The sequence below is a fragment of the Zingiber officinale genome, chromosome 5B (genome assembly GCF_018446385.1).
Source record: "Zingiber officinale cultivar Zhangliang chromosome 5B, Zo_v1.1, whole genome shotgun sequence".
NCBI lineage: Eukaryota > Viridiplantae > Streptophyta > Magnoliopsida > Zingiberales > Zingiberaceae > Zingiber > Zingiber officinale.
In genome coordinates, this window is record NC_055995.1 from 79,345,018 (window position 1) to 79,370,628 (window position 25,611).

Genomic DNA, 25,611 nt, shown 5'->3' on the forward strand with positions numbered 1-25,611 from the left:
ATTGAGAGTGTTGTAAGGCTTCTCCGCCTTCGGTAGTTACCGTAAAGCAGTGATTTCATAGTGGAGGGTGCGTGAGTGTGTGGATCCTTTGATTAGTCACCTCTTCTTAAAGTGGATATCAAGTAAATCCCTTGTGTTAGCATTGTAGTTGTTGTTTCTTGTATTTTCCGCTGCACATCATCGAAGAAACAAAGCAACGAAGAGCACAAGATCGCGAAGAGCTATTCATCCCCCTCTAGTTACATTTCGGTCATAACAAAATCAACGTTTTTCTCTTTTCGTCGCTGTTGGGCATCCGGGCTACAACCTGGGTAGGGTTGTATACTTGTATCTGGCTTCGTCCTTGGGTATAATCTCATCACTAAAAATATTACAACAATAATGACGGGACGACTTTACTGTCATTAATTACCTTTACCTAGGAGGGCAGTAATGAAGATTTGACGGATAAATTCCAGTCATTATAATTATTTGATGACGAGTTTTGAACATTTAATGACGACATTTTTCGTCACTATAGATCTATTTTCTTCTAGTGAAAATTATAAACCTATCTATCCATTTTTATATCTCATCGATTATCACATCGATTATATGAGTGATATAAGTTATTCACACTACATAATTTGAGGTACGATTAATAACCTAATTTTTATTTTATTTTCAAATTAAAATTTTTATAAAATAAATCATATTAGCATTGAATAATATTATTTAATGATTTGATAGTAAATATTATTTATTTTATAAAATTTATATGGATTTATAATTTACATATATTTATGTATTATATTAAAGCATGTTAATAGTGCGAGCTCGACTAGAGCTCTTTTATTACCACATCCGTGCCACGTCACAAATAAAATTTTTTACACATTTTTCTACTTAAAAAAATCTCTCAATAATCCACTTATAAGTTCAATATTTTTATACCCCCACGCCATATATCTCTCTCTTAATTAAAAAATATCTCCATTATCACTTTTAAATTTAAAAAATATTTGAATTAAAAAATAAAAAAGGGAAGGTACGGCTTCATTTATATGGAGCCACTCTTTACCACATGGGAAGGAGTTCCCTCCCATTTTAGTGCTCCCAATTTATATGGAGCCACTCCTTATCACATAGGAAGGAGCTCCCTCGCATTTGAGAGCTCTCACTATGGATGCCTTTATCTGGGTAAGAGCATCTATATCAGTTATCCTATCCAAAGATTTTACCTTAAATTTTGGATAAGATAGTTAAAAAACCTTTACATCAGCTACCTTATCCATTCCCTAAATTTAGATTTGATGAATAGTGATTCTCTAAATTTAGGAAATGAAATATCTACCCTAAAAATAAAATAATATATTTTTTTAATCTCTCTTCTTCCACTCAATCTTTTCAATCTCTCTCCTTCCACTCATTCCATAAATATAATAATAAAAAATAAAAAAAAAGAAAAGAAAATAATAAAAAATTAAGGATGATGGAAATTTTAGAGTAGTTGATATAATGTGTAGTGAAAAGTGATTGTCTAAATTTAATAAAGTGAATCATTTATCCTAAATTTTAGATATAGTAATAGAGAAATTGATGTGAATACTCTAATGTGTCTGATGACTAGTACAAATAAATGAAGGAAGTTCAAGATCAAATTAAATTTGAATCACTATTTATGACTTAAATCATGATAAAATTAATTTAACTCTATTATTCTATCAAATAAATTTAAAGACTCATTCAGACCCTAATTAATTCTCAGTGTTCCAAGTCAATGCATGTGCTTGCAGATCAAGCAACTGATCCATCCAGATAAAATAATAATAATAGTTTGATTAAACTTCTCAAAACCATTAAAATCAAGGTAAAAGAAACTATAAATACTCCTTGTTTCCCTTCTCTTCACCACCACAAAAAAAGTCTTCATTGCAGAGCAAATCCATCAATGGCGAACGCGAAGGAGGTGAGGCTCTACGGCATGACTCGCAGTGGCTACTGCCTGATGGTCCACCACGCCCTCCGCCTCAAGGGCGTCCCCTACGACTACGTGGAGGAGGACCTCAAGAACAAGAGCCAGGAGCTGCTGCGGTTGAACCCGGTCCACAAGAAGGTTCCGGTGCTGGTGGTCGACGGCCGCCCCGTCGCGGAGTCGCTCGTCATACTGCAGTACATCGACGAGCTGTGGGGGAGCTTGGCGCCTCGGCTCCTGCCTGAGGACCCTCACCGCCGAGCCAAGGTTCGATTTTGGGCGGATTTCGTCTACCAGAAGGTAAGAAATCGATGTAAATCTGTTGTACAAGAAATCGAGCTCTGGATGATTCGATCGACCCTCAATCTTTCTCGTCGATTCGAACACAGGTTGTGCCGCTGACGTACGTCATCCCCAAGGCGGAGGGAGATTCGAAGGCGGCGGCGGTGGCCGAGTTCAGGGCTCAACTGGTCGTCATGGAGGGCGGCGTCCGAGAGGAGCTGTGGGTCGACGGAGCGGGGCCGTTCATCAACGGCGACGCGCCGGGGCTGCTCGACTTGCTGGCGGGCTCGTGCCACACCGGGATCAAGTTCCTGGAAGGCGTCGCCGGCGTTCAACTGCTGGATAAGGAGGAGACGCCGCTGCTGTGCTCCGTCATGGAGGCCTTGTTGCAGCTGGACGTCGTGAAGGAGACGACGGACTTCCTCCAGCAACACGTCCATAACGATCGTTGAACAATTATTCGGCTCAAGACCTTTCGTTGACTTTGTATGAATAATTGATGATTGGATGCTGCGGCAGCCATGACTGTACTTGGCGAGAAGATAATAATAAAAAATAAGAACTTCTGAACAGAGACAAATGGAGCAGGCCATTTTGAAATTAGTGGAAAATTTAAAGGAAAAAAAAAATTGATGGAGAAAAGTTTTCAGACTTCATCATTACGCTCTTCTTCTTGCTGCAAAAACTCTGTTCAAACTCTAAGAATTCCAAAAGGAAACTAAGCAGAGAATCCATTGTCGAAGTTGAGGGAAGCACCTCTTACTCTTCTTCTCCTTCCTTCCTTCCCTTGCCGAGCCGCCTCGCGATCGCGGCTTTCAGCCTCCAGAACCTCCTCCTCTTTCCTCCGCCGAGGGCCGCCGCATCGCCGACGCCGACCAGGAAGGTGTGTCCCTTGCAAATCAAGATCTCTTCTGTAACCATTTTCAGGAGGACAGACCTCTGGATCATTTTTACGGTTTAAGGATGATCCCTAAATATGTATTGATGGAATGTATGACCCCACTTATAAAATAGATAGAGACCATTTATTTTCACCAATGCATGTCTAGGAATCATCCTCTAGATCGCAAAAAGCTGTTCAAAGAATCCGAGCTCCATTTTCAATCGGTAACATTCGATTTATCTCCAATCAATCCTTATCCCATGAGATTAGTCACACTTAGTGGGTTATGATTTATCGCTTAACAATTGGAAATATTTTATTTATATATTTATTAAAGGTCCCTTAGACCATCTACAACCATCATCAAAACATCAAATTTAATGTCAAATTAGCACCAAAATACTCCAATTCATACACCAAATTTCACACTAAATATGGTGTGGTGAATAGTAGCGCAACACCATTTTGGTGATGCACTATTCACATCACCATATTTTGTGTGAGAGAATTTTTATTTTTTTTGTTAATTTTATTATATAATTAATAAAATCAAATATAATTAATTTATAATTATTATTTTTTTGTCTTTACTTATAGGATATTTAAATATAATTATTATTTATTATAAATTTAAATTAAGGGTATATAATATCATATTTAAATTTTATTATGTATATTGTAAATATTTAACTTATTAACATTATTATTTTAAATTTATTTAATATATTTTAATTACTGATCCGGTCCGAAAGCTGAATCAATGGACGCTGGGCACGTGGCGCTCTCCAAGTTACTGACGTAGATCTCCGGTTGATCGCAAGGTGCCCCGGCGAACCTGCACAGAAGTCGGGCCGGGAAGGGGTTTCCGGCGACGACCCTCCGACGCTCAAGTCAGGCAGATAAAAAAAACAAGAGGGTGGCTTCCAGGATTCGAGATTATATACCTCCGGTGAAGTCTAAGAGCTCTTATATAGAGCTATGAGAGCTTGGTGCACACAAACCAAGGTGTACACGTGTCCTATATCATGCCGCAGCATGGGCTTGTCAGAAGAGCATGTCTGACGCCATACTGCTACAGTCTGAGCGTCTCCTTGATGGGACAGCAGAATCCTTTGTCGTACGATACTGAGTATGACCTGGTATTCAAACATGCTTGTTGTCAGCAGCAGGGGTTACAAAGATGACATACCCGCTGTCCCACACTCTTTGACTTCCTCTTCCCTGATCAGCAAACAAACCGCTCGGCCAGACTATTCGCCTTTGGTCTGGCGTCGGTGGTCGTCCGTCCGGGATGGTTTAGAGTCATCGCCCGCTTGGCTCTCATAGCTTGACACCCTGGCCGAGCGGGCATCCGCTCGGCTCTTACTATTGATTTGCAATGTGGCCGAGCGGACTGTCCGCTCGGCCATATGATCTTTTTCCCTTCATTGGAAGTTTGGGCTCACGGCCAGATGGTTGTTCTCTCGGACGAAGGTCGTTGCCTAGTGCTCGACCTTCACCGCCCGCTCATCGAGCCCATGGGGTTGACCTCTCTTTAACTGTTGACCTCCACGTGTCGTTGACCTTACCATCGTGAGGGCCCCCCGGCCTTATTACCGGATCAATTACAATTACATTTATAAATTATATCACTAATTTCATAAAAATAATACAATTAAATATTAATATTTTTTATATGTATAAATGTAAAATACATTAACCATTACACTGACATACAAAGTAAAAATTATATTTAAAGCGCTAATTGTGTGTGATTTTATAACATTTAAAAAATATATTTATTCTTGAATAATTATATAATAAAAAAAAATATATTTATATACATATATTTGTTGGATATTAAATTTTAAAAAATTTAACATATAAAATATTAATGAAGTATTAATTTTAAATATAATATTTATCATATAAAAATATTACTAAGAAAAATAGAATATTCTAAAGAATATTTCTTTTTGGTGTGATATAGTGTGGATGGATTGGAGCTCAAATAGTGTTTGGTGTTAAAATTGTACCAATGTGGTCAAAACTACACCAAATATAGTGTTATAGATTGGAGATGATCTTAATTCAACAGAGGTCCCGTAGCTCAGTTGGTTAGAGCGTTGGTCTTATGAGCCGAAGGTCGCGGGTTCGAGCCCCGCCGGGACCATTTTAAATCATATCACCGAGTAAATAAGTTACTTCTTTTTTAAATTAATAATAAATAAGTTTTTTTAGAACGGACCAGCAAAAAAAATCCTACGGTTTATCAGAGCGACGAAAGAGGTTCGCTATCATCGATGAGATCGTACTGCCGTGCAGACCTACGAACTCTGCCACCCCCACACCTTCCTTCCTTTCGCCTGTCACGTAACGCCGGGAAGGAGGAGGTAACCTTACCGCGTAGATACCAACTCATCAACGGGTCTCCTTTTCATTGTCCCTTTTCGGCATTCGGGCCCATCAGAATCCCCTCGACGGCGATGGCGCTGGACAGTGGCGGTGAGAAGAAGAGAGGCGACCGGCGACGATCCGTGTGGTTTCAGCCCGGGGACCCGGTGGAGGTCCGCAGCGACGACGACGGCTTCCTCGGCGCGTGGTACGAGGCCACTGCGGCCTCCAGCCTTCCCCAGCACCGCGTCGAGATCGTCTACTCCTCCCTCGTCGACGACGACGACCCCTCCCTTCCCCTCCGTGAGATCGTCCTCGTCTCCCAACTCCGTCCCCGACCACCGACGACGAACCCTTCCCGCTGCCAGCACGGCCTCCACGATCTCGTCGAGGCCTTCCACCAAGACGGCTGGTGGGCCGGCGTCATCTCCGCCATACTCCATACCACCGGACGCTACATCGTCGCCTTCCCTACGAGCCGGGAGGAGCTGGAGTTCGACGCGTCCGAGATTCGATACCACTTGGAGTGGACCGATCGCCATTGGGTCCCCTTCGGCGATATGGTAACGGTCGCGATACCTACTCCGTCGGTTGCACTATTGTTAGGGTTGACGATGTGTTCGATTTAATGTCTCAGCTTTCTTCCCTGGCTTGATTTCAGAGAGTTGAAGAGGCAGAGTTTGCTGTCGGAGCTCGGATTGAAGTCAGCCGTAACCTAGAAATCGGTGTCTCGGCATGGTTTTCCGCTAGTGTCACGCAAGTGCTCAGCATCAGTACCTATTTGATAGAATACGAGAGTCTGACCTCAGTGACAACCGGCGAGCTTCTGACTGAGTTTGTCGACGTTCAGTACATGAGGCCGTGCCAGCTAAATGCAATGTCGGTGAAGGATTTTGCCCCTCGTGATGAGGTAGAAGTGCCTCTCGATGGTGGGTGGGTGCCGGGAGAGATTTCAAAGATTCTCAAGGAATCTCGCTGCATTGTCAAAGTCAGGGACACTAGGTCGGTGACGGTGTTTAATCTTGATCAGCTTAGGCATTCTCAGTGTTGGGATGGTCACCGGTGGGTTTTCACGTTTCAGGTAACAGTTGTACCTTTAAACTTGCCATAGATATAGGATTTGGAATAATGTTGTGGCTAGGTTCACTACATACATCACGACAAATATTTTGTTTCATTCAGTTCTTGTTCAGTCCTTGCATAAAGTGCCATATAAAGATGTCATCGTGCCATTTTCTTCTGGAAATGTTGGCTCGGTGCTATATAGTTCATTAGTTTCTAGTTGTTAATCCTTGTGCTTGTATTGAATGACAAAGTCATGGCTATTAGTCTTAGGAGAGTGATTAGTTAGCAGTTTTGAAATGTGAAATACCATTTGATTTATTGGTAAATTTTATTGGCTCTCAATGGATTTTCTTTAACTTTCGCCGTTTGGAGTTCAACAAATTTCAACCCCGTAGAAAAAACGTTGCCTTGTTACATGTTTCAGCAAAAGACTAGAAAATCACAAGGCAGTTCTGTTTCTGGTAACCGAAATCCACAAAATCAAAAAAGATGCAGTCTTCTTAGTTCATCAGCCCCTTATAAAGGTGAAGGTGAGGCCTCTTCTGAATCTGGGGGGTTTAAGTTGATGAATCAGAAGCATAAGAAAACAAATTTATGTTCTGGACCTTCACAAAATTCCAAAAAGTTAAAGAAAGACAAGTCACGGTGCGATCATGTGAGGCCACAATCCGACTTAATGCCTGAAGGCCCTTCAACTCCACTGTCTGACATCGGCATTTGTTCTTTAGTGGTAATTTCATCAGCCCTCTATAGGATTTTCCTTTAACTTTTTGCTGATTGTTTTGAACCAATTTCAGTCCCATATAAAATTTGTTTGTTTGCTACATATTTCAGCAAGAGACTAGAAGATCACAAGGCAGTTCTGTCTCTGTTAAACGAAGTCCACGAGGTCAGAAAAGATGCAGTCTTCTTAGTTCACTGCCTCCTTCTAAATGTGAAGGTGAAGTTACATCTGAACTCGGGGGACTCAAGTTGAATCTGAAGCACAAGAAAGCAAATTTACAGTCTGGGCCTTCACAAGGTTCCAAAATGTTCAAGAAAGCCAAGTCACAATACAATCATGCGATGCCACAACATCAGTTAATATCTCAAGGCCCTTCAACTCCAATGTTTGTGATAGATATTTGTTCTTCAATGCCACTGGTGGATCCTAGCTCCTCTACTATAAGCCCGTCTTCTAGGGGAACTATTGCTGAACTTGATGCGTCTATAAGGGATGTACCTGGATTATCTATTGAGGAGGAAGGTCTTGCAAATGCCAGCCATCAGCTATTAAAGCATCAGCCAGATGTAACTGAAGTTGATGGCACACCTATGGGTTATGAAGCTAATGATCATCTCCATCTTCTAGAATGGATGAACTACAATTTGGATTATGCTTTGAATACAACAGTTAAGAAGAAAAGAACTAAGCTTGTCGCTAAATCTCGAAAACTGCAAAAGAATTTCAGTAATGATGTAAGGAACTTTTTTCTGATAGAACTAATCAAGTATATGCATAAATCAGTATACAGGAATATGTTTGTTTTCTTTTCCTTGTCCTTGTTACTAGGGTGTGCTAAAGCAATTACAAGACGGGGACAGCAAAATGTTGAGAGAAGAACAGATGAGTATATCATTCAGCCACTTGCATGTGCCTGTGAGAAGTAAGTCAAGCATTTTTAATACAAACTACATGGTAGAAGCTTATTAAAATTTGCATCCAATTTTCAGTGAACATTAACAATATCGAGAAATCAGATACTAGTCAAGTCGTATTGAGCAATTATAGTAGAGCTAATGATGACTTATCGGATCAAGATTTATACAGTGCCGCATCTCAACCTATTACCCAGCAGAATAAACTTATAATGTATCAAGGGTCCCCATCAAGTGCTGATATAGAAGGTGAGCGAAGTATCTGTTGTTTTACATAGAGGCCTAAATAAAATTTAGGTGACATTGCATTTACCTTTACCTTTGTAGATATAGAAGCTAGATGTGTCATTTGCATGGAAGGATTGAGTGAAAACAATCTAACTGGCAGCTTCTTCATTCCTAAATTTTTAGCAGATGTCACATTGAATTCAGTTAATGATGCTGCTTCTAATGAGATCTATAACAATGTAACAGTTCACATTCAAAGTCAGATTGCCCCATCAGTTCTTGCGGAAACTTGCACTGAAATTGCTCATGATCAAACTCAGTCAAAGGTAGTTGCTCTCGAGGGTGAGGGTGCTGCTGCTCTCATTGTTCACTCCAGTGGGTCACTATTGAAAGACATAGCATTGCCATTCTCAAAGACTTCCTGCCTGTGGAAACAAATAGAATCAATGGAAATATTCCAGGTTATGCCACAACAGCCACATTTTTGCATTCTGGAGCAGTACACTATGGAGCTTCGAGAAGGGATGGCCATAGGGCTTATGGTATCTTTTGCAAACTTGGCCGCTGATATACAGAAGTTGCATATTGATAGAGATGAAGCATCTTTGGACGCAAAGATGAAGGCTCTTTATCATTTTGAAAGTAATGGATTCAGTGTTGATTTTCTACGTGCTCGCCTAGAGAAATTGCAAGAGCTTCAAATATATCACAAGGGGTGTTTGACTAGAAAAGCAGAAGTGGAGGGAAAAATTATTGCCAAAATGGACGATAAGAGTATGATAGACTCTCAATTTATGGACCTTGATAGATCTATCAAGAATCTGAGAGAATACCTTGCCTGCTTCCAAGAGAGAAAAGATTCAGCTATGAATCAGATAAACAGGTACGAGTTCGAAATTGCCAAATTGAAAATTGTACTGAATGAAGTTGAAGAAGCAAAAGTTGCTGGCGAGTTAAAATTCTCCAATATTTCATCTGCTCCATGGTGAATGGCAAGTGCTGAAGTTTAGTATGGTTCTGTTGCCTTGTATGATCTTAGGATGTGTAATTTATTAGAACTTTGTGCTGTCTTGTGAAATATATTATGTAGTTATGAACTACTTAGTTTTTAAGTATGTATGTGACTAAAAGCTGGTGTCAGTCATATCATATTTTGGCCATGTTATGGTGAAGGGGAGCCTTGGGTAACCTTAACGTTGCTGTTGCCTTGTCATCCGGAAGTCACTGGTTTCGAGTTGCATTATTATTAACAATAGATTCAATATGGATCGATTATATTTCGGGATTCCATAGTAGCGGAAGCTTTGTACATCTGCTGTTCCTTTTACCGCTCTCTTTTTGTTCCTAATGGCCACAACTCAATCTCTTCACAGGCTCAAGCTATTTCAAATTTATGAAAAATCTTCAAAACGCCCTCTAAAGTTCATTAATACCGAAATCTTTGCCTAATATTATTATATTTGACGACTAACATACCTCCTCTAAATCACACTTTCATTAATAGAAACTCGTTTTGCTAGTAAAAAAAAGTGAATATTTCAATATTACAAAATATTAAGATGAATTTAAAAACAATATTCTTTGAGAGGTATTTTTATAATTATCCTAAATTTATTGGTCCAATTCAAAAGACTGAATTTATAGGAGTCATATTACACATTTATAAATCAGTAGGGGTCTATAGGTAGATCCAACTCTGGTTCAGTTCGACAGTTCCAAATAATAGGTTGGATGATTTTTTGGGATTGATTCTAATTTTAATTATCTAAGATGATTATAATTCATATTTTGAAATCATCAGTTTATGGTTAATTATGATTCAAGATTATTATATTATTTTTTTAAAAATATAAATTTATAAAATTATTTGTCGAACTCAAATACTATTGGACTATTAAGAATAATTATATAGTTAACAAATATTAATTAGTTATGAATTAATTTATTAATATATAAAATATAAACAACTACAAATTAATAAATAAATAAGCATATATCTTTCCAATTATTAAAATAAAAAAATTTATTAATTAGTTATTAAAAAATCAACTTCCATATAAACAATTCGGATACTTGTAATATGAAAGACTTCCAAATTTTAGTATGAAAATTAATATGATGCCGATCGTCTATTATGGACTCATGCCCTCAAGGTCCCTACTCAAGGCACCTTCAATTCATTGGAAGTGCGTTTGTCAAATTTATTTTTCTTTTACATGGTTGAGGCGCCCTCAATTCATTTTTTTTAATTAATATTTCTTAAACATTAAATCCTAAACATATACACTGTATGAGTATCTAAATTTTTTTAATTTAATTTTTGTTAGTTTTAATTTTTTTTTAATTTGAATACTATAATTCAATTCCATAATTTAATTTCTAAATCATAAGGATAAAATCTAATTTGTTTAATCTGGAATTGAAAAAAAAATAAAAAATATTATTAGACGCTCTAAATATTTACTTATGAACATCTATTTTTTTTTTAGCTTAATACTATAAATCAACTCTTAAATCTTAAAAATAAAATCTTGTTGATTTAACTCTAGAGTAAAAAAAAAAAAAATTGTACCTAACAAAAGTACATGATTGAATTGAGGCAACACTGGAAAACAAAAATGACAAACACGCCTTCAATGAATTGGAGAGGCCTCGAGTAGGAGCGGCTCTAGTACATTTGAGGTCTCTCGAGTTGGGACATGTGTCGATTCTCACATGTCCGGATGCCAGACCATATTTGGTCCGAGCGCACAGACATGTGGTCGTCCACGGTGGATGTACATGGTAAAATTCATAGAAATTGAAAAAAAAAAAAAAACAATAACCGTAACTGACTCGATAGGGATAGGGAATCGGATCAATGGGTATTCAGTCCGTTGATCTGGTTGCGGGCCCGGTTCAGATCCTGCCCGGGTCAGATCTATCCATAGGCCACGTTTGGCATGTAATTACCTTCGGATCCGGGCCGGACCAGATCGTATGGGCCGTTCAGTTGACTCGGTTCATTTTCCACCTCTAGACTCCTTACGGACTATAAAAATCCCATTCAAGTTCCAAAGCGCCATTTCCATTGCAGAACCGCGGCAGCGTCTGTCAACGGCTAAGAGGAAGACGACGACGGCAGCTTCGGTTGAGAAGACGAAGAATAATGCGATCTCGATTCCTTAACGTCGACTACTTCGCTTCCCGATCCTCTATCGGAACCCTAAATCGCTTCCAATTCCTCCCCCTTCCCGTTCCGCTTCCTCCTCCCGATCCATGCCCTTCCGATCCTTCCTTCGATCTCGGCATCTCCTTAGACGGTATACGTATCGACCGCGGGATCACGTTGGATGTAGATCCGTTCCCGATCGAGGATGCTCTCTCTCAGTTCCTATCGGATATCATACCTAAGACACTTCCAGCAGCTGAGGATGGCGGTTCCCTTCGTATCAGCCCAAGGAAGAAAAGGTTTCGTTCTGTACCAGGAGTATTCGAAGACAATAAGGTCAGTTAAGTCTTCTTTCTTAGTTTTTTCCCCATGTCGATTTTCTTAATGCAACTGGGTGTTCCATGCTGTCCAGGTGTCGGAAGGATCTGGAGCGCCTGATGTTGTTTCGGAAGTGACGCCCTTTCTTTTACTTGGCTTCTAATTTTAGTTTCTCCTGGTTTATTTGGTTGATTATAATTTGATATTGCTCACAGATTGTGGCTCTTCTACTCCACGAAGAGAGGGATCTGAATGGGGATTTAAATTTGAGGCATAATGAGCTTCCGGCTGAGGATTCCGAGGTAGGTTCAGTTAATGCACTTTGTAACAGTTCGTATTTTTGATAACTTTTTTCCTTGCGAGAATTCTGTGTCTCTCTCTATTTGACATCGTCAGAGGATTGAACTGCGTCAGGGGATTGAACTGCACAAGGAATTCTTATTTGAGATAGTCGAAATAGATCTACCCTTGGTAATATATTAGTAATGATAATTATTGATTCCTTTGTTCTGTTTAATTTTTCTTTTTCAAATCGATATAACTTTTTTCCCTTGTTGGTTTGATAGGGAGAAACCATGGGCTCTGAACCAGAGCCATCTGGAATTCACTTTGAGATTCCAGGCATCACTATTTCTATGGTACGATGTGCCCATTTGATGATGAATCTATTTCTCTATACAGTTCATGCCTTTTTCTTCTCTCTATTTTTCTTCTCACTTAAGTTTTCAAGTACCTCTGTATGAGCTTGTTTGACAGAATATAACTGGCATTTTAGATAAATTTCCAAGCTCAACAAAAATGAATTGAAATATTTGCTGTTTCAACATTTTGTCTTATTAACCAACTTCGATAAAGTTATGAAGAAATGATAAACAACTTGTTATACACATCCTCGGTTTAACAAAATCTCAATAGTTATCTACATTTGTAGCACTGTTATTGTTTATTTGAGAATGAGAAATGTCATCATAGTTTATTAGCGATACCTGAATATGCATATAGACTTCTTATGGTAATCCTTAAGTTTCAAATAATTTTAGTGCATCTTCTGAAATTCTTCTCTCATCCCTGTTAACCTTAAATTCAAAGGATATCTTATTTGAGTAATCTTTTCTCTCCATGCAACTTTTGTCTCTTCAAATGTTAGTCTTAATTTTTCTTTAGCAATTGAGTTACCAGAAGAAGAAACAAAATAAAATTCTAGGCTGAGAAAGATGGTTGCCACAAAGTTATGTTGAAATTTTGCATAATTTCAGAACCCAAATTCAATATAACAAAAATTTAAAAATCCCTAAATGCAATTTGTTATCCTTTGGGAATTAACCACTGATGAGCATGCCATGCCCATCATTCATGTTTTTTGGTTAAGGTCTTCTGAAATTATCACCATACCTCCCTTTTATTTTTGTCAATTATGTTTTCCAAAAACATATGCAAAAACTCATACTAACTATTACATAATTTGTCAAATGTTCTTTTAATTGGAGAATATTAACCATATCAATTTTTGTTTGTTCAAATATATGTTTCTTTGTAGGATAGAGTCAATATTGACATTGAAGTTAAGGTCATCTATCCCCACAAGATTGCTAAATCAATTTATTTAGTGGATGAACTTGATGCCATATTCGATGAACATGAGTCTTCTCTAAGAACTAGGAATTTTAGTACAGTGGAACCCAAGTTGATATTACCACAGTTTGAAGTGAAGAACTTTTTGGAATCTGATGCTGGTATTTCCAGTGCAGAAGCTTTTGGCTGTCTGCTTTCAGTTATTGGACCTTGTATCGGGTCCCAAGATGACAAACTAGTGGTTAGTGCCAATGAGTTCTTGGAATCTAATAGTGTAGATATAATGGGAGATGTTTCAGGAGAATGCTTAATGGACTACAGTCATCAAGATAAACCTATGTGTCTCAACTCCATTCTAGAGATGGATATGATAAATATTGGTGATGTTATGCTCCTTGAAAATGGTCCAATACTATATGCAGTTCCTGCTGATGGACACTATTCCCACTTGCCGTGTTCTATACATTTACAGGAAATTCAAAATTTTGATTTTCATTCAGATGATGTCTTGCAAAGTTATGTAAGTTCACAACTGGGTAAGACTCTGGAGATGACTGATCTAATGGTGGTAGATGATATTAATCACACTGATGGGTTATATCAATCTTTTGTCAGCACTGAGCTGGCGCTAGTGGATGATACGTTTAAATCACTTCCGACTCCAATCCTTTCTGATGATAAGACAATGAAATCAAAGAGCATGATTGTCGAAGAGTTACTTCATACCCTGGAACCTCATTCTCTGTCTGCTTGTGATGGAATATATTTAGATTGGCATCTTGTGCTGGAAGGAACATGTAGTAATGATGTTTGCCTTTCCTACATAAATATGCTGTACAACGTGAATACTTGCGAAACAAGTTCTGATGTTCACATTGACCGTTCAGAGATTGCATCTGATATTGAATTCTTCGAGGACTTCCATGAAAGTGGGGACACACTACAGTCTAAGGAATTGCCCACAAAAGATCAATATTGTGTCCAGCATGTTACTCAACTGCCTTTCCAGAATGAAACCACTCAACTAACAAATCAAGGATCTCTAAATGACAAAACTCCAGAATGGAAACATAACATTATTTCAGATAACTCTTCTGTCTTATTTGAGTCGATGACTCAATCCAATGATCTCAACTTTTTCTTGGATGTGAGAAGAGGCACATCAATGAGAAATTATGGACATCAAGCCATGAAAGGTTCTGATAAGAAGATTTCGTTACCCATTCCTCTCTCTCAAAATCCATGTTTCACATGTGAAATCCCTAAAGAGAAGTTTGCACAGTGGGTAGTTGATGTGCATACTGTTACCCTCTCTGACTGTATTTTGGGTCTTATGGAACATACTCAGGAAACATATTTGACCATCTTGGAAGAGAGCCCTTATTTGAAAACCAACAATTGGAAAATCAACAATGATCATGAAACTTCAGGCCTTTCAAAGCAAAATATTTTGAACCTCATTATAGACAAATTTCTAAAAGAATGCATTTCAGACTCTAGTCATGAAGATATCACGACCTTAATTGCCCTATATGGTGTCAAGAAGTTGGCATATTTCTTGTGTTTCTTTGGGGTTCATGCTGCTCATCTATATATAAGCTATTTGATTGGAAGCATCAAGAAATTAGCTGGAAGATTACAACATCTTGAGACCTTACTTGAAGATATAAGAAGCAAATCTGACAGACAATTGATTGAGTCTCATCCATCATTGGTTCTTATAGAGGGAATACTGAATTCAAATATTCATAATGCTGAGAAGATACTCATTGTAGCTGAGAGGGTATTTTGGTTACCTTTGACTCGGAAGTTGGCTTCAATGGGGACAAAATATTACACAATAATGATTAATAATATGCCTCTGAGTAGTGTGGATGAAAGAGACAATGATGCATATGATCATTCTTTTTTGGAAGGTCTACAACATTCAGATTGTTTAATAGCATCTTACGAGTAAGTATTTGGGATTATAAATGTAGATAGACGTATTTCCTGAAAGGTATAGTAGCAAATGCAAACTACTATTCTTGTCTTTCTTTTTGTTTTTTTAAGTTGATTCTAATCATTTAGACATCATCTTTTCTTTGATATCATTAGTTTGCTATTTTTTTCATCTTTGGAAGAAGGAAAAATGCATCAGACTTATAATTTACTGTCCAGATTTTCACCCAGATTTAGTTTTGATTTTATTCTCTATGTCATATGATGTCTGCTAGGTGTATTCTTGCACCTATTTTAAAAAAAATCTAGTATACTAGAAATGATTGATAATCTCATTTTGGCTTCATTGGTCCATATTGATGGGATACAACACACAGGATTACAAGCGATATTTTAGCAAGATTTGTTTCTTTTGTGTTTTGACTATCCATTTTTACTTTGCTTTTCCTCATCTGTAATTTTCCATTACGTATGGATTGATTTGTAAATCTAGGATTACAGTTTTTAACCAATTTATCCCATATTCAATTCATATCTTATGAATGAACTTCACAATTTGTCATATATACCATAAACTCCCCAAGGTTGCCCTATGTTGCTGATTCCTTGCCTACACCTTTTTTTTTTAATTTTTATCTAATACTAGGTTAAGTTCTAAGGACCTGGAGAAATGGGAGGAGAAACATAAGGATAGAAAAATTAGTGTGACTTTTCTATGCTCCTTATTTCTTTCCTTCCATTTCTCTCAGCCAGGCCTAACTCTAATGCATAAAGGCAATGTATCTTGAAGAACTTGGATAGAGAGGATTTGTGAAAGAAAAATATGTTAGTTAGGATTCAGGATCATTTTATTGTTTTAGAGCCTGAATAATCTTTTATGTTTGTATGCGTGCATCTCATAATAGTAATTTGCAGTTAGCTGTAATATTACTTTTTTATTTATTTATATGCATTCAATTGTGCTCCTGTTCACTCATATCATTTTTCTAAAAAAGGTTAAGATTCAGGATCATATATTTATTTTCTGCTAGTTTCATGACTCTTCATTGGGAAGGGCTGCCACATCAACCTATAATGTCAGTTTTTAGCATAGCTCTTAAGTTTTGCTTGGACAGCACACAATCCCCAGCATCTGAAATTTATGCCTATAAAAGTTTACAAAACCTAGATGTTAGGTAGTTATTGTTGTCCAAATCTCATTCTAGATTTACTCATTAGTCCTTATATCAATTCAATCCAATTGGCCTTCAAAAAGGAAAAAGTTATTATAATCTTAAGTGTATGACTTATGACAAACTGCATTTGTAATAACAAACCACTGAAAGGAATAACAAACCACTGAAGCTTTTGCAACTCTTTCATGTATTACCTTTTATTGCCTTATTTATTTAATATAAGAATTATTTGGTCCCTTATATTAGTTAATACGTTTTTAAAAAAAGAGAAGAACACTTAGTCACATTCAAAAGTGGGAATAATAAATCGCAAATTGACTTTCTTATGGTTAGGAAGAAGGATAGAAAGATTTGTAAAGATTGCAAAGTCATCCCTGGAGAAAGCTTAACTACCCAACATAGGGTAGTAGTGTTGGATATACGCCTTAAACATAGTATCAGTAGAAAGAAAATATATACAATTCCTAGAATTAAGTGGTGGAAGTTAAAGGATGGGAAGCAACATATATTTAAGGAGAAGGTAGAAGTACAAGCATTAGGTGAAATATATGATGACTCTAATACAACATGGGATAAGATGGTATCAAAGTTGAAAATAGTAGCTAAGAGTGTCCTCGGTGAGTCAAAGGGGCATGCACCGCTAAGTAAAGAATCTTGGTGGTGGAATGAGAAAGTACAAGAGAAAGTGAAGGAAAAACGAATAGCTTATAAGGAATTATATATTTGTAAGAATGAGGAAAACTTAAAAAATATACAATAGCCAAGAAAGAAGCTAAGAAAGTGGTGAGTGAAGCAAAAAATAAAACTTTTGAACGGTTATATAAAAAATTGGATACAAAAGAAGGGGAAAGAGACATTTATAGAATAGCTAAAGTGAGAGAAAGAAAAACAAGAGATCTTAGTCAAATAAAATGTATTAAAGATGAATGTAATAGGGTATTAGTAAGCGATGGAGAAATAAAAGAGCGGTGGAAGAGGTATTTTCATCAATTTTTTAATGAAGGTTTAGGAGACCAACTTAACTTGGGTAATTTAATTAGGTCAAATGAGCATCGAAATTTTAATTTTTATTGTAGAATTCAAACTTCAGAAGTAAAACAAACTTTAAATGAGATGCACAATGGAAAAGCCGTTGGACCAGATGATATTCCGATAGAGGTATGGAAGTGCTTAGGGAAACAAGGTATTGAATGACTTACAAAATTATTTAACATGATATTGAAAATGAAAAAAATGCCTGATCAATGGAGGATAAGTACTCTAGTTCCCTTATATAAGAATAAGGAAGACGTACAAAATTGTGCAAACTATAGGGGTATTAAACTAATGAGTCATACTATGAAACTTTGGGAAAAAGTAATAGAAAAAAGATTAAGGAAGGAGACCACAGTGACAGAAAATCAATTTGGGTTCATGCCTGGAAGGTCGACAATAGAAGCTATACATCTTCTTAGACAATTAATTGAAAAATATCGGGAGCAAAAACAAGATCTACACATGGTATTCATTGACTTAGAAAAAGCGTATGATAGAGTCCCAAGAGAAATTATATGGCGAATTTTAGAAAAGAGAGGTGTTAGCGTAACATATATTGAACTAATTAAGGATATGTATGAGGATGTAACGACCAGAGTAAAGACTTCAGGCGGAGTAACTGAAGCATTTCCAATAAAGATAGGGTTACATCAAGGATCAGCTCTAAGTCCCTATCTTTTTACACTAATTATGGACGAACTCGCACATTCAAGACACAGTACCGTGGTGCATGTTGTTTGCAGATGATATTATTTTGGTAGATGAGACACGTGAAGGAGTAAATGCTAAGCTAGAATCTTGGAGGGAAACACTAGAAGGGAAAAGTTTTAAGCTTAGTAGATTAAAGACAGAATATATGGAATTTAAGTTTAGCAATATTAGAAGTAATGAAACAATTGTTAAGATAGGAGAGGACGAGTTGTCTGGAACCGAGCGATTTAAATATTTAGGATCATTTTTACAAAATGATGGAGGGATTGAGAGAGATGTCTTACATAGAATACAAGCAGGATGGGTGAAATGGAGGGGAGCGTCGAGTGTTTTATGTGACCGTAAAGTACCTCTTAAACTTAAAGGTAAGTTCTATAAAACCGCAATTAGACCTGCTATGTTATATGGAGCTGAATGTTGGGCTATGACTCGAGCACATGAGCAGAAGATGAGAGTTGCAGAGATGAGGATGTTAAGGTGGATGTGTGGGCATACGAAGATGGACAAAATAAGAAATGAGAGCATTAGAGAGAAAGTCGGAGTTGCATCTATTGAGGAAAAACTCCGAGAGACACGTTTAAGATGGTACGGACATGTACTTAGACGACCAATAAATGCTCCAGTTAGGCGATGTGAAACTATGATAAACATGCATATCAAACGAGGAAGAGGAAGACCAAAAAAGACTTGGTTAGCAACAATAAAACAAGATAAAATTTATTTAAATATAGATGATGATATAATAGGAGATAGAGCTCAATGGCGTAAAAGGATTTATACAGCCGACCCCACCTAGTGGGAAAAGGCTTGGTTGTTGTTGTTGTTGTATAAAAATTATTTGGTCACTTTTTTCTAAGTTCTAGCATCTTTTACATCCGTGCTTAAGTGTTGATGATACAATGTTTGTTATCTTCAGTCTATAGAAGCTATAAATGTTCTCAATTATCCATTATATTTTTTTTTGGTAAATTATCAACCCTTTACTTACTATGGGTTTAGGTTTTGCTATTGAAAGTAAAAAAGCATCTGGAACCCAACTAGCTCTAATATTCTTTGAACAACTACTTGTTATGGTATGAATCCATAGACTATGATCTCTTCATTTTTTAGTTGCTGTTTCCTCAAATTGCAGAGATGAGAACTATTACCTATCAACTTGATCTCCTTGGTTAAATGAGAAACACTCAGATATCACTGTTTTGAATCATCTATATTGCTAAAAATAGAGTTTATATAGTGGCAAATGCTAGAATGTAAAATATACCATTGCATTATGTTATCCTCTTTGAATCAGAAGTATCTATTTTAAATTGTCTTACAATTCAATTAAACAAGTAATTTAGACTAGCAGGGGCCAGAATGTTTTGAACATTTCATCTACATTAGTACTTATAATTGACAGATTTCATAGTATAGCCATTTTAGGCTTGCCTTGGATATCTGACAAATTTTCACAAAATTCTTTCTGTTGCATTCACAAGGAATATTTCTGCATCTTTTCCTTTCAAAAAGTTTGGCATCATCTTGGAGTATGGAGGCCCATATGCATCATCAAGATTATCCTCAATGGTTCCTATATTGGGTGGCTTGCCTCGAGTTCACTTTATCCATGTTGAATTTGCCACTCATCCTACTGCACTTTTTCTTTGTGAAGGCCCTGATGTATTTCCTCTCTTTTACTGTTCTCAACTATTGTCTGTTTCAGTTGTTTCAATCTCAATGGCATTAACTTTACTGTATCCATTTCCTGTTACCAATTGAAAATTAGGCAAACTCTTTCTGTATGTAGCTTACAAAAGTGACAGATAAATGTGTTTGGAGTAGGAACTTTGTTAATAGTTAATACTAAATACTGCTTTCCAGTCATTTCCATCACTAGAAAATAGGTGTATGCAATGTCGCGAGAACTGAATAGGACGTTGATTCAACTGATCAAATGGACAGCGAGTGGCTATTCTGATCCAATGTATTTAGTATTATTTTTCCAGTTGACCAGGATTTTTCATCTTGAAAAACTGCATCTAGGGAGGTTAGTTGGTTTGCCCTCGCTCTTCAGTTTTTAAAAGTACTCATCAGTGCCATATGGGGCTCCAATTGTATCAAACAATATAGTTATGAAGGAATAGACGGTTTTTGAGCGACTTGTTTATCCTCTATTAATAAGCTGCTGTAATCTTTATACACAGGATCAAAAATATTTAAAAACAAAAAAATCTGCGAAGAACTATTTATACAACTTTATTACTTTCCACAAAATATACGCTTACAACATACATACATAACATTGTTATTTGATTTGCATTTATCTGTTGTCATAGAGACGTACTCCAATTCAACTGGGTTTGCTAGTTGACTTATTCTTGAAAGTGAGCATCCACCCGTCTCTCAAATACATGTGCGCCAATGCAGATGCAAGCACACAAACATATGTAAAATATTTCTTGAATTTCTGTCAGGGACAGAATTGTATGCAGAAAAAGAGAATTTATCTTTATCATTGGTGCTCAGTAACAGGAAATAACTTCATTGCAGTATTGGATTATGAATTGTCTTGTATTTTACTGGGCATACCATTGAGTGGTTCTTTGTCGAGTCCAAAGTCTAGGTACCTTAGGTACTGTAGTCCTTTGTTTTTTTTCCTTTTCGTTTAAGAAAATTTCCAGACTCTTAGATTGTTGTGTTTTGTATTTTCTCTGAATCAACACTTGCTCCACTTACACTATGAATCTTTTATCTTCTGCAGGATACTAGCTCACAATCCATACCCGGTGTCGAAAAGAGCTTGAACAACATTATAGAGATCCTAAATTTTGTTCCATCTGAGAAGAATAGTTGTCTAGCATCCAAATCTGGTAATGAGAGGGATTCCTCATATGAAAATCAAACCATAAGATCAAAGGATATCAATTGCAGGGAACCTTGCTTCCCTGAAGCGGTAGTCATTGTTAATACCCAAATATTTGATAAGAAAATGCTTATTTCTCGACGAACTTCATACAAAAAAATTTTAGCAATGGAGAAGGCTGGACTACAAATAGTGGAGCGAGATGTTCATCTACCTTTGGACTTGGTACTTGATGCTGCAGTTTGCCTAATTTGGTACGAGGCTAGAAATTCTATGGGCAGTAAAGCTACTGAAGACTCATTTATTTCAATGTTTGTAGAGAACATGGCGACCAGCATTCTGATTTCTCTTAGTTACTCTTTCAAGTCGTGCATACTGGTGAGCCTATTCTGTCCATCTTGAACTCTATATAAGAATCATAGAAGGTCTGTCTAATCTTTAAGCATGCATTTCATCCATTTTCTTTCTATCAGAAAGTCAATTGGCATACACGAGTTTTGTACAAATTATACACTGAACAGAAAAGTATCAAAATTATTCTGATTATACCCTCAATTAACAAATATTTCAAGAAAAAAAAGTAAGATAAAGTTGTTCCATATAACATATCTGAATTAATTTCTTTCGTGTTATTTTTGCCTCCATCAGTAAGCTTAAGGAAACTAACTTCTGATACACTTAGAACTACATGAAGTGCATAGCTAAACCTTGTAAACTCCAATGGATGTGCTAGTTTTTTTATTAGCACAATAATAAGACGGTTTATCCTTAGCCTTGTACCTGCAAAGCTGTTCCTATATATCTTTTTGATAATTTTTGTAGTCTGAAAATCTTCACTTGCTCACATTTGCTTCTCGATGCTGCTCTAGATCTTCGAGGGAGAGAGAAGCTTCCTCGCCGCCATAATGGAGTCATCTGATGCACTATATGCAGCAGCCGCCAGTCTTGATATTAATTTGCAACTATTTTGCTCACATGAGCCTGATTCAACTGATGACATAATATTGAGCTGCATTAAAGCTGCAACTAGTTCAACTAAGGGTATATATCCAGCAATGCCTGAATCCGAGTCCATTGGCGAATCATTTCTTACAAGATTTCCCTCTATAAATCCTCTCTCCGCTCATGTTATACTTTCCTCTGGTGGTAGCCTTGTTGAATTTCTGCAATGGTCAAATGAACGCAAAATTCAAGCAGTTGCAAAGTATCGTGTGCCTGAAGAAAGTATTTCTCTTTTCAGTGCTCTGTGCCGATTTGGAGAAGTTGGGGAATCTAAATCTGTTATGACGCAGTGTTCCTCTATCGACTCGGATATTGACAGTCAACTGTTATCATCACCGAGAAAAAAGCAGAGAAATGTCTCTCACATTCTTCCAACACCCTCTGACGATCCTTTTCTTGCTTGTGCCGAGCCATTGAATCAAAATATTCATCTAAAAGAAAACCCTCCTTCATTCCAGCAACATCAGTTACGGAATTTTTTCAACATTCATGAGAAAATGAGAAAGATAGACAACGATGATCACAATGACATGTTGGATAAAACAGCCAGAGGATCTGCAAGTACTGGTAATGGTTTGAGTGGAAGAAACGAAAGCAATTACAGAGGTAAAAGCTTCATTGATGTAATCAATGATGAGTGCATTTTCCTAGACGAAAATCTCTCCTCAACATCAGATGCCTTCAACTTTTTTGAGGCAGTTGATTCTGACAGTGAACCAACAATCAGAAGCTCTAAATCTACAAGCCGACAAACTCAGAGCAAAAAAGATCATTCTGTATTCCCAACCTCAGAAGAGATCAACCATCATATGGACAGTTTTTTGAATGATCATCCAAAGTTTGACGACAGAATATTTAAGAACGAACACACACACTTTAACTACAACAAAGATGATGAACTAATGATAAACTGCGGTCATTACAAGAGCTTTATGCAGGACAACAATGCAAATATTATCAATTTGTCAGCTCAAGAGAAAGCTCCACCAGCTGATGCCGGGAATCCATTCTCAAATACAGCTCGACAATCTAGTTTGCATGGACCAGGCTGGTTTACTGATATTCTGAACAGACTGAAGGAGAAGGGCAACAAGCAACAACAAACAATCCAAACAAACCCATATTGCAACTCTGCAAGGATTTTAGATACACCAATAAAGACGCGGAGCCCTTCTATCATCGATGCTTACAGGTACCAAGGCAATAATCAGATGTCCAACCCAACCAAACGCAAGTGCAAAAAGGATGTGAAAAGACAATTTTCAAATAACAACAAAGGTAAGGACACACCCTTCATCACCAGAACATGGACCCCAATTGACAAAAGAGCCAGACAGGTAATTAATTTCCGATGCCTGTATTTGTTGGCATGTTTTTACATGCATAAAGAGAAACTTATATGACAATTCTGCAGAATCTTTATTTCACAAGAAATGGAAACGAGAAGCAGAGCAGACTGGTTTGGAGAAGTAGAGACAGCCCGAACTTAGATAGTAACATTAGGAAGAGACACCGAGAGGACTGGTGAATTGGCTTGCCTACATTATAATAGAAAGGTATGGGACTTCTCTGTTTTACTTAATTTGGCTAGGAATTTCTTCACAAACTACTATACTTGTACTGTTAAAGTACACACAGAAGAATTAGATCCCTTTTTCTTTTTACCAAACTATGTGATCGAGTTCCTTTTGAATTTCTCGGCCAAACGTAAAATTAAAGTTGAGTTCTGGTTAGTCCCACTACAAGCAACACACATGATCAAAGATCATACTTTAAGCGGAATCAAACTGGATTGGCCTCTTGTCATAATCTGTTGGTGCTGTAATCCATAATACTTCTGAATCTTACTGTTTTTTATTCTTGGGGAAGAATCAAATGAGTTGTCAAAGCCACTAAATGGTCAATAGATTCCACCGAGCCAAAATGAGTCGATCTTGTGGTCCTTTTTATGAACAACAGAATGTCTTTTGTCACTTTTATCATTGAGACGAACCCCCTTCATCTCCATCTATATTTATGATATATCTTAATAGTATCAACACAACAGCTTATATGAGATAATTCCCTCTATATTTTTTTATCATGTATCTTAATAGGATCAACACCTGTTGATTTAATCGTGCTCTCCTGAATATTATGAACCGAGTAAAAAAAAAATTTAATTCAACCTTTGGAAAATTAGCCCTAATGTCAATTCTTCTATGTTAATAATTTCTTTTTTCCAGATGTTTTTTTTGTGGCATTTTTTTTAGTATGAAAAAGCATAATTTTTTGACAAGGACTAGTAAAATTACTCAGCAAAGATCTCTCTAGTAAGATAACAATAAAGCAGTTTATGCATTTGTCAAAGAAATTGATACATGTCAAGAAAATTTTATATTTTACCTTAATGTGGTCTTGCTAATATTTCTAGGAACAATAAAAAACTTGTACAAATGGATTATGAGATTTTGTGGAATTAGAGCTATAGAGTTGATGGATGAGATAGAGCTGAGATTTTTTATTATAATTTTGTGGCTTTATATATATATATATATAAAGCTTGATGTTATATAAGGACAATCCTGTAAGAGCCTTCCGACAGAAGATGCACACATCTGGAGCTTGATTTAGATTGAAAAAGATACCATTCTTCAGATTCAAGGTTGAACAGGAACAATCGTGACAGCCCATTCGGCGATATCAATTTGTCCAATCTTAATGTCATGTCATCAAAAGTAATTAAATAAATAAATAGGATGTTAATACATGAGTAGATAAGCTGCAACACCTAACCTCTTTTTCTAGCCTTAGGATCGAATATCTTGAGAAAAAAGAAATCTTAAATTAAGGAGCTCTTCTTGTGGTAGCAAAGCTGTCTTTCAGGTATTTTCTTCAGAGGTATCTAATATCCAATTTTATTAAACATCAACTTAGCAACAATCATAAGTCACGGATAAGCCTACCTTTATTTGATTCCGACATTTTCCTTCCTCATACTGAAAAATATTCAAGCCGTCCCCTTAGAAATCTTCTCTGAAAGAAAAAGTGACTTTCACTATAATATTGATTGAAGATAATAAAGAGGAAAATTATCTATTTTTAGAATTAATTGGATGGAATATAGACACCTAAGTTATTAAAAAATAAAAATATTGTTTTTTTTTTAAAAATTGCTGTATAACTTTTTTTTCTTTTCTTTTGTATTGAACTCTCGTACCTTGTCTTTGTATCGTATTAATTATCGCTTGTTCGTGGTAAAAAGGCAAACGAACATTTCTATATTTTAAACCAAATCCAATCAAATCTTCGTTAAATAATAAAACCAAATCAAAATTTAATGTGGCAATTTCCTCCATCATTCAATCATGTACTTAAGTTTTCCAAATATTTAAATTAAGTACCCTACTTTTTCAAATTACAAGATCAAATTTCCAAAACATCCTTCAGTTTTTTATC

General features: G+C 36.7%; 3 protein-coding genes and 1 non-coding gene across 5 annotated transcripts; all 4 read left to right on the plus strand.

Moving 5' to 3' along the window:
- Positions 1-1,880: 1,880 nt before the first annotated feature.
- LOC121987527 (glutathione S-transferase U9-like) lies at positions 1,881-2,808 on the plus strand. Its single transcript, XM_042541292.1, has 2 exons — positions 1,881-2,254; positions 2,344-2,808. Exons 1-2 carry the CDS (start codon positions 1,931-1,933, stop codon positions 2,686-2,688), a joined length of 669 nt encoding a protein of 222 aa, XP_042397226.1. The 5' UTR covers positions 1,881-1,930; the 3' UTR covers positions 2,689-2,808.
- A 2,389-nt stretch (positions 2,809-5,197) lies between these two features.
- Positions 5,198-5,271, plus strand: TRNAI-UAU. The gene has a single exon. It is a non-coding gene; the product is annotated as a tRNA-Ile (tRNA).
- A 171-nt stretch (positions 5,272-5,442) lies between these two features.
- Positions 5,443-9,583, plus strand: LOC121984642 (DUF724 domain-containing protein 3-like). Of its 2 annotated transcripts, none has more exons than XM_042537695.1 (7): positions 5,443-6,055; positions 6,154-6,573; positions 6,982-7,287; positions 7,392-8,015; positions 8,110-8,203; positions 8,271-8,444; positions 8,523-9,583. In XM_042537695.1, the coding sequence occupies exons 1-7, from the start codon at positions 5,585-5,587 to the stop codon at positions 9,410-9,412; spliced, it is 2,979 nt and encodes a 992-aa protein (XP_042393629.1). In that variant the 5' UTR covers positions 5,443-5,584; the 3' UTR covers positions 9,413-9,583. The 2 variants fall into 2 exon arrangements, with proteins under 2 accessions (XP_042393629.1, XP_042393630.1); XM_042537696.1 differs by having other exon boundaries at positions 5,446-6,055; positions 8,670-9,583.
- A 1,930-nt stretch (positions 9,584-11,513) lies between these two features.
- On the plus strand, positions 11,514-24,022 carry LOC121984643 (protein SHORTAGE IN CHIASMATA 1 homolog). Its single transcript, XM_042537697.1, has 10 exons — positions 11,514-11,910; positions 11,987-12,025; positions 12,108-12,194; positions 12,289-12,363; positions 12,459-12,530; positions 13,430-15,417; positions 19,808-19,988; positions 21,070-21,549; positions 22,041-23,510; positions 23,588-24,022. Exons 1-10 carry the CDS (start codon positions 11,572-11,574, stop codon positions 23,699-23,701), a joined length of 4,845 nt encoding a protein of 1,614 aa, XP_042393631.1. The 5' UTR covers positions 11,514-11,571; the 3' UTR covers positions 23,702-24,022.
- Positions 24,023-25,611: the final 1,589 nt, after the last annotated feature.

Coding starts and splice junctions, on each gene's coding strand:
- LOC121987527 (XM_042541292.1), top strand. CDS start 1,931: ATGGCGAACGCGAAGGAGGTGAGGCTCTACGGCATGACTCGCAGTGGC. Junction 2,255..2,343: donor CGGATTTCGTCTACCAGAAG/GTAAGAAATCGA, acceptor ATTCGAACACAG/GTTGTGCCGCTGACGTACGT.
- LOC121984642 (XM_042537695.1), top strand. CDS start 5,585: ATGGCGCTGGACAGTGGCGGTGAGAAGAAGAGAGGCGACCGGCGACGA. Junction 8,016..8,109: donor AAAAGAATTTCAGTAATGAT/GTAAGGAACTTT, acceptor CCTTGTTACTAG/GGTGTGCTAAAGCAATTACA. Junction 8,445..8,522: donor ATCAAGTGCTGATATAGAAG/GTGAGCGAAGTA, acceptor TTACCTTTGTAG/ATATAGAAGCTAGATGTGTC.
- LOC121984643 (XM_042537697.1), top strand. CDS start 11,572: ATGCGATCTCGATTCCTTAACGTCGACTACTTCGCTTCCCGATCCTCT. Junction 19,989..21,069: donor TTCTTTGTGAAGGCCCTGAT/GTATTTCCTCTC, acceptor TATCTTCTGCAG/GATACTAGCTCACAATCCAT. Junction 23,511..23,587: donor TTGACAAAAGAGCCAGACAG/GTAATTAATTTC, acceptor ACAATTCTGCAG/AATCTTTATTTCACAAGAAA.